The sequence below is a fragment of the Lagopus leucura genome, unplaced genomic scaffold (assembly GCF_019238085.1).
Source record: "Lagopus leucura isolate 7727_CA_CO unplaced genomic scaffold, USGS_WTPT01 Super-Scaffold_100012, whole genome shotgun sequence".
Lineage (NCBI taxonomy): Eukaryota > Metazoa > Chordata > Aves > Galliformes > Phasianidae > Lagopus > Lagopus leucura.
Window position 1 is genome coordinate 1,448,013 of NW_024962267.1, and position 17,209 is coordinate 1,465,221.

Consider the following 17,209-nt stretch of genomic DNA (forward strand, 5'->3'; position numbering starts at 1 on the left):
TAAAACAAAAAGAAGGAATGAATGTGCTCCCAACCTTGGTGTAGTACAGAACCATTTTATAAATATTTAACATTCTATAGGACTGATTCATATATTCTCACACAACTCTGTGGCAAGGCTGACCCATACTGCCGACATTCTACATATCACTGAGACAGGGAGGTGAAATTTTCCTGCTTTCAGTCTAATTGTCTTTGACAATTGCAGTGCCCAGTGCTACACTGCTTGTGTTGTATTTAAAAACAGGGGAAAGTGTAGAGACTTGTTCATTAAAGATGCAGTATCTCTGGTTCACAAAAATGCATCTGGCAGGTTCAAAATCGAATGTCAACCAAAGGTCCTTGCAGAGTGTGAGCTTCAGTTCATGTATTGGTTAGTCACCAGCACAGCTGGGTGGGGATTCTGGGTTTTCTTTTTTTTTTCTTTGTTTTTTTTTTTTTTTTAATTTTGTTTTTTATTTCTGAAATACTTGTATCTCCGTGTTTACTCATGTGCTTCATATAAATCTGCAGATGATTAAATGATTTTTTTTCTTTTTTTTTTTTTTTAAGTGAAGAGACAAAGCTATTGTTTGGACATGGTGTGTATGCACATATAAATATTATATACACACATGCACACATACAAGATGGAAGGAGTTAGTGCTGTGAGGACAAGGTTAGCTTTCAGAGCTGATGATGAAAACCAACAGACACAGATTATCATACACTGGAGGGATGACTTTTCCAACAAGGGCAGAAATCAGGAGTAATTCCTTTAAGTCAACAACGTTATACCACCTTCAGACTGGTTAAGTGAAAAGCTAGGAGGCCCTAGAACCTTTCTGGCCTTGCCTTGTGACAGAATGTATCCGCTACACCTGTGTAATGCACTCTCCCTCATGACGGAGAGCGCTTTGGAGAGAAACAGGGATTACGAGAACACCTCTTTATCTGAAGTCCTACGTAGACGCCGATAATGGAAATTCTAGTCAGATGCCCATCTTTGCTTGCAACATATGAATGGCTAAATGCAGGAGTTAATTTGGATATTTTTGACTAGATGATCCCCAAGCGAAAAAAATCCTAAGAAAAACCACCTAAATATGACCTTGTACCATTTTACAGAGCATAGCCTCCAAATAGCTGGTAAAGACACCCAGATGGTGTCTGGCCTCTGTATTTTAGTCAGATGGTTGATTATCCTCTCGCTAAGTTTGTAATCCTCAAGAAAACACTTTGCCCATCTATCTGCATTTGAGTAGAATATAAACTGACTAATAGATAAATAATCCATGTGAAAGTAAATAGCCTTAAAGTAAACTGCCTCCACATTCCATTGATCAGCTCAGTCAGCAAACTTTTTTTATATTGTCACAAATGTTCTAAATATTTTGAAGAGAAACATGCCAGCAATACAGAGTATTTCCATTTCTGTCTCACGTAAGGTCTTTATGAACTCCTCCTTGTATTGATATTGATCCTTCAGCTTGCAGAAATATTCCTTCAATTTATTTTATTTTTGTTGCCATAGGAATTGTTACTGAAGTTACAAGAAAGAAAATGAGCTGATGTAGAATGGGACCCACACATAAAAATACTATGCAGAGCATAGGCTGGCACAGCAGATGCTCTTTAATCATTCAAGGTTCCTTAAAATCCAGCAAACCACTCAAGATTTTCTTTGGCAGCAGCCCCTGGCTTTGCCTGGTAATAAAAGACAGCAGTTTTCCACCATGGAAATGTCAAAAACTAGCTAACGTTTTATCCTGACAATACCATTAAAACATATTTTGTCTCTCCTCTCAAAAACAATCCTAACCTTCGGGATCCACCCAGGTGCAGGAGGATGTCAGGATCGCGCTTCAGCCCTTCTTGAACTCTCCCCAGTGAGGAGGCTGCTGGGAGGGGTGAAGGTCTAGCAGCACGCCGACTCCTGCTCACAAGGGAGAAAAGGGGATAAATGAAGGAGAGGGGAAAACAGTGAGAAGGAGTGGGTGTGGTGGGAGGTTCAGCCAGTTCAGCCCCCTGAGGGGGGGAAATTCTGTCGAAGAAGTTAAGGCGACCAGAAAGTTTTCAAGAAGGCCTGAGGTGTTTCCTGTTAACACTACCCAACCAAATCCAACAGGCACCTTTCTGAGTGGTGTCAAGGAGAGCTGCTGGTAAGGAAAGATTTGGGTAGCAATCTGGTTCTGTCCTCCACTTCTTGCAGCCACTGTCATACGGGTGAAGTTTTCACCTGCTGCTGCCCCAAAGCTGAAACAAGCCCTGAAGAGCAGGAGCGTGTGTGTGTGTGTGGAACCTGCATTTTCACACCATCTCAGTTTCTGCCTGCTTGTCACTTTGGTTAACATTTGAAAAATCCATTTCCCAGAGTGACTTTTTATAGAGAACAATTTAAAGCTGGAAGCCCAAGGGACAATCTACAATTTAATTTGCTTTTTGTTTTTGCTACTGGATAAGATGATGTCAAAAAAAAGAAAAGAAAAGAAAAAAAAATTACACTAAGGGTAGTTTTCATTTTACCAGCTGCAAAATCTGTTAGGAGTTATGGTTTTATCAGGAATGGATAAAGCAAAGGTTGGTTTATCAAAATTTGCCTGAGCTTTTCAAATAAGACCAGCTCAATGACAGATACGAAAGGCAATGTCTAAGACAGAATTTGGGTCAGCGATCTGCAATAGCGTACTTGCCAGTGTGATCAACGTGAACCTACAGCTAGTGGAGACACCAGGGTCACCCAAACATGAGGATGGTAGAATGACCAGGATGGAGAAGCAGTCTGTGGAGGTTTAGGGAAGCAAAAAGACTGGTTCATAACAAGGACCATAGACTGTAATTGCTGTTGAAAAGAAAAAGTAAAAAGAAAAAAGAAAAAAGAAAGAAAGCAGGTGATGTACTTAAGTCTTACTTTCTACATCCTTAATGAAAGGCACTGTTTTAAAAATGGTATTTTTATGCTTAAAACATAAAGTTTTAGATAGACAAAATGTTTGCCAGGAATCCATCTTATATTAGATTTTGGTTTATCTGCTCTGTTTTTAGCATGTTCTATCTAAATATATATATATATATATATATTAAAAGAAAGATAAAGGAAAGAAGTAATCAATAGCCATAAATTTCCAGCAATATCACAAAATCCCTCATTAGCTTTCTGAATGCTAACTGTCTCCACTGATTTAACAAAACAGATAAGATCTGTACAATTTTTGAGAAGACAAACGTGATCTCGTAACAGATTGGTATCTCTCTTCTTGGGGCTTTTCAGTGCATTTATTCAATGGTTTTGAATGTACATTACTTAACAGAAACATTAAATGCCAGTGCTTTGCAACAGTTTTGTTACTGTCTCTTTAAAGTAAACAAACAAAAAAATACATTCAAAAAGCAAGGCTGTTTTGCTCACGTGATGGCAGAGGCTTGGGCAGCTGCAACATATACTGTTCCTGCTCAGAGACATTACCCAACATCAGTCAGCTGTCATGAAAAGAGTTGCACAGAAAGCATTAAAGGATAAAAAGAAAGATATGGGGGTGGGGGGAATTGAACAAAATGTCACACATGCCAGCTCATCTTTCCAGAAGGAAGACACCAGAGTATGTATATTTGGGGGAGGAAAAAGGGGGGTAAAGAGCACTAGCATGGAGAAAACTTGACTTCAGGGGAAAACCAGCAGCTCTCTGAAACTCGTTTAGCAGGTTCACATTCCTAATGCAATCTGACTTCTGTGTTGGTTTTGGTTTTTTGCCCTATTTCTTACTTTGCTTTCCAAGATAAATGTAACAAAACTGAGGTAGAAATAATGGTGGGCACACTCCAGCCTGGAAGATTTCTAATGGATGCTAAATGAAGATTGCATCACGGACAATGGAGCCGCACACACATAACAAAAACTCAACTTTACAGTTTGGAAAGGGAAATAAATGTACTTTGAGGGTTCAGTTTTGCTTTATTATTTGTACTGTTTATTTGGTCACAGTCTACTGTGTTGCTATAAACATCTCTGCAACCCATAGCTCTGCCAGTGACCTACACTGATTCCACTCCCTACAGCTCCACCAAAATAACCTCAAAACCATGACCAGAGCCCCATAGTAAGCGCCAGCAGTCACAGCTTAAGGTAACTTGCCTCTAGGAGTCCTACCAAATCTTACATTTGACTGTTTCAGCTGCTAACATAAACCGATTATGTGGCTTTTTTTTTTTTCATCTAAGCACCTTCTAAAGACTGTATCACATAATTATCAAGGAGCAATATGCTGAAAACTCTTACAGTTTACCAACAAGAAAAATTGTTCTGCTCTGATTTGATTCGACAAATTGGCAAAAGAACAGTTTCCTAACACTGCAATCTTTCTGTTTCTAATTTTAAAAACTGTAAAGCTTCAGTCATATCACACTTTAGTTTTTTTCCTGGATACATTCAAAGTAATTTTCCTTGCCATTTTCCAATTGTTGAGGTAAACATACATATTTAATATAAAGTAACATTGAAGCCTAGCCTATAACTCTCAGCAGTACATAGTGCTTTCAACACATTCCTTTGAGGTACTGTACAAATCACAATCACTTTCCTGAGTTTTTGCAGACAGAACATTAAAAGAAATGAACTGCAGAAATTAAGGTCCAGATTACCATTACCCTGTTTTACCTGTTCTTAGTTTAACACCACAGAACAGACAGGATTGAGGAATACTGTTGCTCTTAGAATAGCAAAAATCTGGTTCTCTGTCGCAACACAACCGTTCATCTCTTTAGTCCAATAATGTTTGAAGTTAAAGCTCTTTATATTAGCACATGCCACCAATGTAATTGTGAGGCAAACAAAAAATAAAGCACCACTTCAGGCACTTGACAGCAACTAAATCTCAAGAACAGCAGAATGGAATCAACACACAGGGTTCATGTCCTTCTGAAATCAACCCACTTGCACCTTGCTCCTTGGTGAGTATTGTCTGGCTTGAACAGAACTGAGCATCAACATGCGCTTTCTGTCATGTGTGGCTTTTTCAGATCAGCAGCTCTTGTTTGATGCACTTTTCCTTCAAGTCTACCCTGGCTCTTTAGAGGCAAGGTATATTGTAGTCTTCCCAGTACCCTTTGCAATTTTAACACTACTGAAAAGGGTTCTCCACCCTATGTAGCAGGTTCTGTGTGTGCCAACATTCATTACTTTTTTTTTTTTTTTTTTTTTAAGTAGTATCACTGACTGCAACCAAACATTTTGTTCCATTCAACATATGTATCAAGCTCTTTTTGAGATATGCTAGGCTGTATCTTGCAGAAAGCATTTTCAAAGTCTTGATATGTAACTGGCCTCAACTGGCTGGGCATAATGGCTGAAAGGTCTGTGGCTGGCATGGCATGGAGTGGGCCCACCACTGCTTCCTGACACAAGTGAGCCACATCTAGTCCAGAAAAGCCTTCTGTGCGCTGGACAAGCAGTGCAACCTCCTTGTCATTGAGACAATAATTGTGCTGTGAGAGCAGTTGTACTATTATCTGGTGCCTCGCTGTGCTGTCAGGAAGTGGGATTAAAAGTCGTTTCATGAAGTACCTTCGAAGAGATTCATCAATTTCTTCTGGTTTACTTGTGGCGCAAATTACTACTATTTGGTCCTCAGCAGAAGTCAGTACAGTGTCCAGCTGCATAAGGAACTCGGTTCTCATCCGACTTACTGGACTGTGTTCTTCACTCACTTGCGAAGAAAGAAGCATATCAATGTCACTAACAAAAATCACCGAGGGTTGGCGACACCTTGCCACAAGGAAAGAGGCATGGACAATTTTTTCTCCTTCACCTAACCACTTTGTGACAAGGCCAGAGCCAGTGATTTTGAAAAATGTGGCTCCCAGCTGACTAGCTATACATCTCCCCATTAATGTTTTGCCCGTTCCCCGAGGTCCAAATAAAAGGATGCTCCGAGGTAGAGCAGTCAGTCCATTGAATGCATCTGACCTCAATACTGGCCATAAAACCTCCTCCTTAATGACGGCCTTTACTAGATCTAGGCCAGCGATGTCATTCCAGTCTACGGGAGGTCCTTGGTTGATAATCTCATTGGTAACAAGGTCAATGAGGTGTGTGTCAGTATTCTTCAGTTGCTCGTCCACAGAGTGGTTGGATGAGGTAGCTGCACGAAGTCCCGGGCCTTGCATTGGGTGAGGGAGGAGCTGCCTGTGCTCATCACCGTGCTCATTCATTACTGGGGAGGTATACTTCCCAAATGAGTCACTCGATCTTGAACCCAGTGAGTTTTTAGCAGTACTATAGGATGGGGGTGTGAGAGCCCTGCTGGACTGGCTGCTGAATTTCCTTTGCTGTTCAGAGGACATTAGCTGCTTTGTTGGCTTAAATGCTAAGGATGATGTTTCAGCACTTCTGTCAAATCCATTCCCCCTGTTTGCATTTGAAATGCTGTTGTCGGGCATTCGATACATGGGACTCTGTGTAGATCTCTGTTGGCCATAGCTGTAATTTCCATAACTGGAGTCCATTTCTCCTTGCCCTGCCATGTAGAAAGCTTTCCTTTTGAGAGAGCTGGCTGAACTGTTGGTCAGGGCAGACGGTGCGATGGGCGTCAGGCCATGGCCCTGGTAGGTGTAGCTGGGGACGGTAGTGGGGGGCAGAGGTGTTGGAGCAGGGATTCCTGATGGCAGGTAGGCCGAGGGTGGTGGGGCACCCCCAGGGCTGTACCCAGGGCCAACAGCGGTTTGAGGAGGGTAAGTGGCAGATGGGTAGCTGTAACTGGAGAGGTTCGAGGTGCCATTGTAGCCAGGGACCAGGGCTGGTGGTGGCGGCGGTGGTGGTGGGGGCTGTAAAAGCCCCGAGCTATGCAGGGGGGACGGATGAGGGGATGGAAGTGCAGGTGCTGGTTGGCCACTGTAACTGGTATGCAAGTAGGAGCCATTGTATCCTGCGGCGTATTCCTGAGATGGGAGCCCTGAATGAAGACTGGGAACAGTGTGACTTCCGCAGGTGCTGCTGGAGTAGCTAGGTTCAGCCAGATTACTGGCCACTCCGGGCGAACTCCCAATGCTGGCTGACACATCTGCGGGAGGGAGGGCCGCGCTCACGCCAGCTTTGCTGGCAGTGATGACATCTGGTACGCAATTCATGGGATACACGCTCTCTGAATTCAGCGAAGGCTGCCAGGGCTCGCTTTCATTCTTCCGTCCGTTCACCAGCCCCGAGGGAGCTTCAGTGTAATTGCTGAGAATAGGCCGTTCAGCTGGGCCCTCCAAAATACCGGAGTATTTTTCTGCATACTTTTTCAAGAGATTGGAGGCAGTCAGAGCCGAGATGTCATCATTAGCCCAGGCGTACTGGTAGGTGCGCTGCAGGTGCCCCCGGTACGCTTCCACCTTGTGGGCAGGGGACCGGGTGGTGGAGGTGATATCAAAGTGCTGTTCTGGCCACTGGGCATGCTCTGGCGTCCACTGCATCTTCAAGCCTAGGGCAGCAAGAGAAAACAAAGTTAGCAGCAAGCTCAGGCTTTTTCCAAAGCATTTTAAATGAGTTCTTGAATGGATTGCCTGTAAACATCTCATTTCAGCACTCTGAAATGCTGTACTTAACATCACAATCCTTTAAGAAACAAAATGCAGTGCCCTGATGAAGCAGCATAAACAGTCAAATTATTGGTGGGTTTTTGTTTTTGTTTTTCTTTCTTTTTAATAGGCACACACACTTTTTTTTGTTAATTATGTAGGGGGTATTGGTTTAAATATATATATATATACATATACACGATGCCACATTTCTTAAATTAATTAGCTAAGATTTTAGATTTTAAATACTCTGAGTACAGATTTATTTTTAACACACAAGGCATCCAACTGCTCTGTCCTCTCTCATCACTGTTTCAGTTTTATATTTTAACCAATATAAAAATACGAGACACAGCTGACAGAACACATCTAGGATACCTCTCTTATTTGGTACTGAACACCTAGTTAGCACAGTATAATGCACCCTGTGCAGAACAATATGACACAGACATAGCAGGTCATTCCATAATCCAACTCTCATCTAAAGTGGTCCACGACAGTTTCAAATCTGCTTCGTGGAGTGCAGCAAAGCAATCTCCCAGGCAGCGCTCCGTCGCTTTCATCACACAAAGCCTACAACTCGGTATGAATTACAACTGGCTCCTTTCTGCCTCTCAGTTCTGTTGTTGAGGCTCTGGAAAAAAAAACAAGCATGACTTGTCTATCGGTCTCCTTGCTTGCTCTCTCTTTTTTTCACCCCCCCTCCCCTCACAGCCTCCAGGGTACAAAGAAAGGGTTGAATTAAAAACAAGATGAAGAAAAAGAAACAAAGGTAAGTCGCTAAAAGTTCTATGGCTTACAGAACTGGCTATCAAAAAAACCACTACCAATACTAAAAAAAAAAAAAAAATTAAAATTACAGGATGCAACTATCATTTTAAAGCAATTAATCCTGCAAATAATGTGATGTGCATTATTCACTCTCCCAGTAATCCACTGCACATAGTAAGAGCAATTTACAGGCATTAAGATAACCCCCTCCAACTCTTGCCTATGCATGGTAGGCACATTGCTGATTTTCCTACAGCTGTATCAAATAGACTTCCTTAATCTCTCTCGTATTACCAAAAGTGATTTTTGCAAACAGTCTTGTGCCCTCTGGCACAGATTCCCTGATAAGGAAGAGGCCTAGTCGAAATGAAGCATCTGTGGCACTAGCTCCCCTCTGAATTACTGCAGTCTATTTTGACAGCTCCTACCCCCTCCTGTTTTTCTCCCCAACCCCTTTAGCTCTTCATTGCCTGACTCTGGCATCTGACATGGCCAGCTTAGCCTCACTGAGCTAAACCTAACACAGCACACAGTTTGGTAACAGAATGGCATGTTTATTCCCTTCTGACTCCCTCTTCCTTGTTTGCAAAACCACTGCACCAGACACTGGAAGTTAATTAGCAGGATGATGCTGTGCTAATTGTGTTAATTTACAAGGTTTTAGTCAAAGAGAATCATTCCAGGGCTGGCACTGCTGTCATGCTTCCGACTTAATGATTAAGAAATACTAAAAACAAGGTGGGAAGAATTGCAGTAATTACACAATAAACGAATAAAGCAACAGATTCATTTGCAATTATATTTTATTGCAGTTGCACTCATTTGCATTTGGATTCTTCATTTTTATGTTTGGATTCACGTATTTGCAGATCACCAGATCAGTTAAATCTAGCCCCAAAACTGCAAAGCACCTCTAATTATGCCTTGTATTTTATTTGTACAAGTACTGCGAGCCTCAATCCATATGAGCATGCCATTGATTACTTGTGGATTTTTTTCCTGAGTGTTCTCTTTCTCTCTCATTTTTCAAACACTCCGACAACTTGAGAAAAACGTCTGTTAACAATTATACAGTTACCCTCTAACAGTTAATTTAGAGAAGCGTTTTTGACAAATGCAGTTTTGAGACTGAGTTTTTTGGCAGATTTATTTCTTTCATTTAGAATTAATACAATCTTTTCTGCTAATTGTTTCTGATGTTTCAACCGTTGCCTTTCGAAGGGGGTAAATGTATCATGAAATTGGGTGAAATTATAGAAATCGTGCTCATAAGGAAAAAATGCTATTTTAATGAGAAACCATCAAGGTCTTTCAGAAATGATACTTTGTTAAATTCAGCTGGAAATTTGAAGAACAAATCACGAAGAGCCAATTGCAAGTAATCAGTATCTAAAATTCTTCTACTGTCAAGGGATTTACTTCAAGCCTTTTAAAATGGAAAGAATATTAATGTTTTGGTAATGCAGAACTGCCTAATAGTGATGCGGATGCATTAGTCCTATCACAAACAAACAAACCAACCAAAAACTCTATCCATGTTCTCTGATTTGAGGCTTCTAAGGTTACCAAACAAGCTTCTGTTACAGACCTGCGCAAGAACTTGAGCACCTTGATGCTTCAACCAGATAGTAATGAATGGATACCATGAGAAAGACTCTTAGCAAAGAATGCACTAAAGCAGCAGTGAAACTTCAAAAAAGGAAGGCACATCAGGCACAGATGCAGCAGACAATTTGATTGAGCTGGTACTTGTACTGTAGTTAATGAATACACCTTTGGCACATTGTCTTAACTGCTTGTAAAAGGAAGACTATTTAAAGAGGTAATACAGTAGGTCAGAGTGTAACAACATACATCATATACTACCACTTAGCAAGCTTTTCAAAATACCTTCTACAAATACTTAACAATTCCACCAATTGATCTGTTCCTTTAGAATAGATTTAAATGGGTTTTAAATAAAATAATTCTATCTCTTAGTGGGGACATCTGTTTAGACGGTTCAAAAATTTAATTCTTTGAATTGTATAAGATTAATTTATTTGCTTTGTTATAAGGCTGCAAAAGAATGTCAGAAAATCTGAACTATCCATTATAAGAGGCAGGAGGAAACCACATCAGCATTCTTCATTTGGAATAATTGGTAGATAGACCAGTAGATTCACATTGTCATGCTATCTTTGGATATGCTCACTGCACAATAATTTAAAGTTTATTTACTGATGCATATTAAATACCAATGCATTTAGCAAAGGCTGTAAAGGCAGGATTATGCATTGATTAGATAAGCTTAAGAGAACAGGACCGTTCTCATCCCATGAAACACGAGCATTTATTCCAGCACATTGCAATCATTAGTGTTATTTGGAAGCATAGGTTAATAGTTAAGCATAAGCATATTTTCTGCATTAGTATGCAGTGAAGAAATCCGTATTTACATTTTGTCCACTGGAATGGTCTTCATTCAGGAGCACAAAGAGGCATTTCCTCAATTTAATATTAATTGAAAAAGAAGCAAACTTTGTTCGGTTTAACTCCCTTTGTTAATAACTCAGTAATTGTTTGACAAGAGTCAGATGTCTGATTTCAGAAAAAATAAAATAAAATAAAGTTGTAGGTTCCTTTAGTTATATAAACATGCTTTCTTTCCCCCCAAATTTCTTTATGCTTGTAGCTACTTCCCCTGTGCATTTTCAATTGTATTCTATTAGTTGCTTTTGCTTGAGCTGACATACCTTCCTACAATTCTTTTGTTAAGAATTCCAATGATGATATAAACACCTCATATCAAATAAGGGTATACTTAGAGGTTTGTTTTATTCTGATTTTTTCAGAATCACTTAAAATCTGCCATAGCCCACAGCACTGTACATAGCACATTTGCTTACTAACTCACTAAAATCCAGAAGCAACGAAGGCTAAATGTATTATTATTGTTATTATTATTATTATTATTATTATTATTTTGCTAACTTAAGGATCCTCTTAGATATCAACATAATTGGTCTGTGCAAACTGCGTTGGTATGAGCTGTAAAAGACAAAAAGAAAGGATTCTGTTCTTTAAGTAAAGGTATGTACTTATCAGAGAATTGCTTTTAAGATAAATTTAATACATTACATAGGAGAGGCACTGTAGGCCTTTTCAGCAGTATCTATTTTTCCTTGTCCTGACAGCCCTGCTACACATTTCTCCTCAATAATTCTTGCAGTTGGAACTATATGAATTACATCTAAAGCAGTTACAGTCAACAATTTCATTATTCAATTACTCTGAACTATGTGTTTGACTATTCGTTTTTTCCCCTTCTAATTTTGTACGCTAAGCCCGAAAATGTAAAATCTAGTAAATAATTCTTCATCAGCTTCACATGCATAATTCTGTATGGCAGAAGACCGCTTTCAAATTCAGACTTATGGCTAAAAACAAAACCAAAAAGAAATATGCCTGAGTAAGGAAAATAAAAACAAGTTCGAAATCTGAATGCAAAAAGAAACAAGTAGCAGCCTACACAGCGTGGATGGCCAGAGAGGTCCAATCCTGCTGTAGCCCAAGTGAGTTTGTGCATGCAAAGATCCCTCTACCTGCCCTCGGTATTGGGTGGAACTGCTCAGCCCCTCACAGGATTAGATCTGTTACAGAAGAAAAATAATAACATGCCACTCCTTTCAATTTGAATGGAAGGAAGCTGAAATGCTTTCTTAAAAGGCACAGAAAAGTGTAAAAATACTGGCCAGGACCAAACTGAGTGAAAACACAACAAAGGATTTGGTGCATCCCACAGACAAGTCTGAGTGGTAGGAAGCCTTCCAGCCAACTGCATATCAGCAATGCTCTGCTGTAGGCAAAGACACTGGTATGTCAGTACACTTCTCTATCCATTCACATTTATAATAAAATAATCAAGCTAAAATTAAATCATAAACAACTTCCTGAACAGGTTGCACTGCAGTTTCAGAAACACTGAGGAATAAACCCGTACAACATGCAGCCACTGTGCACTGGGAGATAGCAACAAGACTGCTCACCAACCTTACCAGCCAGCTACCAGAGCTTCCGTTTAGGTCAGGGACCTCCAACATTATTTCAACATACCTGAGGCAAAACAAAGCAAATCTCCTGTCATGATTTCACTGTGTCTGCCTTGTCCCTCCCTGGAGTGTCTTAGGCCCTATCTAGTACAAATCTACAGGTTCGTTAGTAAAACTGCTGAAGAAGGTTCTTTACTTCAGGCATGTGGTTGAACATGCTCTAAGCAACTGCTTAAAGCTCTATGGAAAAGAGATAGCCCACAGCAGTGTGAACAAATGAATGAGGTATTTCTGAGAACTGCCATAGCCACTGATACAAACACACTCTGCTCCAAGTGCTACCAGGCTTCTTCCTTCTAGATTTGTCAGTGGATCTGGAACTTCATTATTTTGAACTGCTTACATATTTAGCCAAAGCTGTCCCTGTCCTCTGAACTGCTACTTTCAGCTCTGCCTCCAGTTATTCAAGACATTGAGTATTTACACTATGGAACATAATGATTTTAGCCTCGAGATTGCTTCTTGTGGACATGCAGATATCAGAGCTTCAAAAACAGCCACTGACTTACAATGGTGCTTCACTGGGAACATGCCAGGACTTCCCAAATTTCAGTGAGGGCTGAAGGTGTCATTACCTTGAGTATCAGGTCCTATACCCACATTTTAACGTCCACCTTAAGCATGGGAAATAGTTGAATAAATGAGTCATGCCATAACCGCTGTGCAAGATGTAGGACGTACAACTCCCTGAATTTACAGTAAATCTGATAATATTTTGTAAGCCTGTATACTGTCATATGTCCCATAATAATAAAAATTAATTCAAGATAAAACATTTCTTTTACACTCCATTTTTTATTAATAAGCATAATTTCAGCTATTTGAAGATAGTGCAACTGATCTCCCTTAATTGGAAACAGAAGGGATTTTGAAGAGTGGATTGAGCTAATTATGTTTTGCAGAGGAAAAAAAAAAAAAAAAAGAAAGAAAATGATTCCCACATTTATTTTCTAATTACTCAGTGAAGACCTCTGCTCCAGTCCATGAGGATCTCCTTTGACGTCAAAGGATTTGGTGGGAGGATGAGTCTCCAGCTGAGCTGCCCAGTTACACAGAGCCAGCTTTGGAAGCTTGCAAATGCTGCAAATGGCAACCACAAACCCAGGAAAACTGACTTGGAAAGTGCTCTCAGCATTTTTTGGTAAGGGTCTGGTCTTCCTCTTATTATACATAGCCTACGCATGCCACGCGCATCAGTGGGAGCAAGCTGTTGGCAGGGTGTTTACAATACGATTCCCATCTAGCAGGGACAGTGAAAACATTTCAATCTTAAAACACTTAAATCACGAGTAATATTGAGGATCACATACATGTCAACAGCACTTAAAAGATAAAAGCAGTAACAAAAATGCAAGATATTTTAGGAGAGCCTGGAACCAGTTAAGAACAAAACCCCAGACTTGGAATCTCAAACTAATACATCCCAATTATCTCATTTAAATACTGTCAAATGATTAGTCCTTTTAAATCACGCTTTCGCACCTCAGGACAGCAAATTACAATACATCTGCAGCAAATGAGTTCTCTCCTTCCAAGCCCCCTCCCTGCCATTTACATAAAGCAGTGCCTTTGATAATCACAACACCATTTCTGGCTGAACATCCTTTGGCAGATTCATCAGCTTCAAAAGCATTATAAAACAGAAATAAGGAGAACAAGCACAGAGAGGAAACTAGGTCCAGAGATGGCACTCTCGTATTTAGCCAGCAGAAGCAGGCTGGATCTGTTAGCCCCCCAAGTAGCAGTGGTAAGGACAGGGCACCTACAGGACCTCCCTGGATGCTGCCCACTGGAGGTAGCAGTAGCTCTGTGGCAGCAGTTCACCAGCACAAAAGCATTCTCAGTTCCACACTCCCCACATACGGGGTAACCACATTGATGCACTATCATTGTGTACCGTAAGTAAAGCCATTTATGCACATATGTATCAGAAAACTTCCACACCCACAGTTGGTTTTATTTGTGATAAACTTCAGTATATCTTAAAAGATTTTACTACATCAATCTGCCCCCACTGTACTCATCTGTTGTTAACACTTTTTTAAAAAAGAAAATACACTAAGGAAGACAATAATTGCAATTAATTTTCTTTTCAAATATTAAGACACTTCTTCCTAGGCTTTACATTTTTAAGCTGTTTCCTTCAAGTATCTCTGAACACTACACTGCTTTTAAACAGCCCAGCATATTTTGTTATCATCAAACAAGGAAGGTAATAAGAACCTCTGAGACAATTAATATTCAGAAGAACAGTAAATGCAAACAAAAGTAAGGATAACTGCAAATAAACAAAATCCAATCATCCACTTTTTATAGTACGCAGAACACACTTGCAATATATTTTGCGTAGTTGTAATATAGCACATAATCTGCAATTTATGTCTATGTAAACGTGCATCAGTGCAACTACTGCAGGATAACTGTAGTTAAAATATTAAAATATTAAAATATTTACACTGTAAGATTGAGTCATAAATGAATGTAGCAATTTCACAGATATTAAAGTACATTTGCAAGAAAGGAATAGTTTAGACCTCAAGCATGATTCTGCTCCCACTTAAGCAGTCAGTCCAAATCTCCAGTAAAACTAGCTGAAGCTTTCAGCTAAATTATATTCTCTTTTTAATGAACTAACTAGTAGGAGCAGTCTTTTACTTGGTTCCCTTTCCAGAATTGGAGACAGAGGCACATTTACTTTGAAAGAGAGTAACACACATCCTTAAAAGCAGAGCAGATGCAATGCACTCCCTGCTTTGCTGTTTTTCTCATGTAATCAACTGCATCAGGTGAAACGCAGAAGAATGAACTCATGTTTTAGTAAGTCAGTGAGAAGCAAAAGGAATGAGTTTCCAACATGGAACATTCACATTCTGAACTAAACTCTTCTGTCCAAAAAATTATTACCTGAAAATTGTAATTGTCAAATACTGGAATCCATCATTTTTCCTTTTCTGTTGTTATCCATGACTCAGTAATTTCCTTCTTTTAACATCTTTTTTTTCGTTTATACTTAGAACTATGCTTTTCCTTGCTGCAAATAAAGCATTTTAAAACCCTTTTTTTCACATATCATAAATCCATTAAGACAATTTCCTTCTTACGCTCACTTCCTTTTGCCAAATGGAGATCATCAGAACATACCACAAATGTCCAGAGGGACAGCAGAGCTAATGAATATGTATGTCACAACAGAGCACTCCCCTTGTTCTGCAGTATCGACCTTCTCTTATGTGAGTAAATAACAGGTGAGCACTTGTGTACGAGGATAAATGGGGTTAAAACTGCCATAAAGGGACATACTTTATTTGAACAAAGTGGGTGTGCAATAAATGGAGATTTAGGTGATGCTGAATTATTTTTATGTCACAGTGTTCCAAAATATTAGAAAATGATCTTGCTCTAAAACACAAGTTATTTGAAATATATTTCTATCCAATTAACAGCAGCAGCATTCTGTACAAATCTCCATTTATTCCACTACATTATATCTTTCAATTTATTTTTCAATCACCGTGATTTAAGAATATATCTACGTATGCAACGTATTTCATAGCTTTATATATACCACGGCAACTTTAATTCCAGAGAGTTATATAATCAGCTCTATTCTTTTTACAAACGTGAAAGCAAAGACCAGTTTCAGGAAGTTTCAAATAACTGTTGTCAGGTTTGACCCAATAAGCTCCACCAACAAGAGTGAGAAAGCAAACATGCACGGGCCACTAGCACAGTGCTCAGCCTGTAGCCACAAACACTGCTTTCCTCTTAACGCGCTTAGTCCAGGACCCATCAGCACAGGAAAGGTACGCTTTACTGAGATTAGAGTACCTCTGCTAATGAGCTAAATGAGAACAAATACTGATTAAATGTATATATAGAAGTAATCTGATACTTGAGGGGAAAAAAAAAAAAATCCTTCTTAAGATGATTCCACACACAAAGCCTGCTCAAAATTTGTTTGTTATTTATGCATTTTGCTTTTTGGCAATCTGCACATTAATTTTTAATGAAATAGTAAAGAGATGTTGCGTCTCACACTTGGATAAAAACATTCTATAGCCAGAACTGGGTGACACAGTGCATTAATTCAGTGTCCTTCACTCCTGGGACCTGTGTATAATTTAGTCCAGCCTGAAGAAAATAACTTTGATCTGAAGGCTGTGGAAAAAAGCTACATATGAAATGAGTTTTGGTGGGTTTAGTGTTGTTTCTTATATACAAGACAACACATGAAGATAAACTGCTTTTGGCCCGGGATTAGAGCAGAGTGCTCCAGAGAGCCGGCAGCCCCGCTCCCTGCCGAGCCCACACAGCCGCACGCATTTCCTATAAGCACACAAGGCAGCCAGCACTGGTGTGCACAACCTTTCCAAAATGCCCTAATACCTCATATGTGAAAGGGTTGCATTAGCAAGCCAAGTACTTATTTTGCCTTTCCATTTCAAAACAGCAAACCCAACGCACGCATTTCAGCATGACGCTGTGAAATGTGGTGTGTTACCAGAGAGAGCCACGGTTTCCTCCCCAGGCCAGGGAACACCTTGGCCGCACCACCAGCACCGAGCTCATCACGCTCCAGGGAAGAGCCCTAGCCCGGCGTGCTCAGCTGACCCTGCCTTCCTTCCTGCTCCCCTGCCGCACAGCAACAAGATTAAAAGCAGGAGCATAACCAACGACCTGACATGCTGGAAACGCTAAGCCCAGTTAAATCTTTTCCCAGTTAAACCTTTCAATTATTGTATTCTACAAATTCCAAAGATTCTTTCTTGCTCATTCAGTAAAATGTATCTGCACTAGCTACAGAAAAACGGAATA

The 17,209-nt window shown here is 40.0% G+C and overlaps 1 protein-coding gene across 7 annotated transcripts in view; it reads right to left on the bottom strand.

The window, feature by feature from the left end:
- The window catches only part of FIGN (fidgetin, microtubule severing factor), a 100,788-nt gene that overhangs the window by 2,226 nt on the left and 81,353 nt on the right, over positions 1 to 17,209 (bottom strand). For all 7 annotated transcript variants that reach the window (XM_042874792.1, XM_042874791.1, XM_042874789.1 and 4 more), the window contains one exon: positions 1 to 7,435. This exon is cut by the window's left edge and continues 2,226 nt beyond it. In XM_042874792.1, coding sequence (XP_042730726.1) covers positions 5,184 to 7,427 — 2,244 coding nt within the window. In that variant the 5' untranslated portion in view covers positions 7,428 to 7,435 and the 3' untranslated portion in view covers positions 1 to 5,183. The remainder of the gene's footprint in view (positions 7,436 to 17,209) is intronic.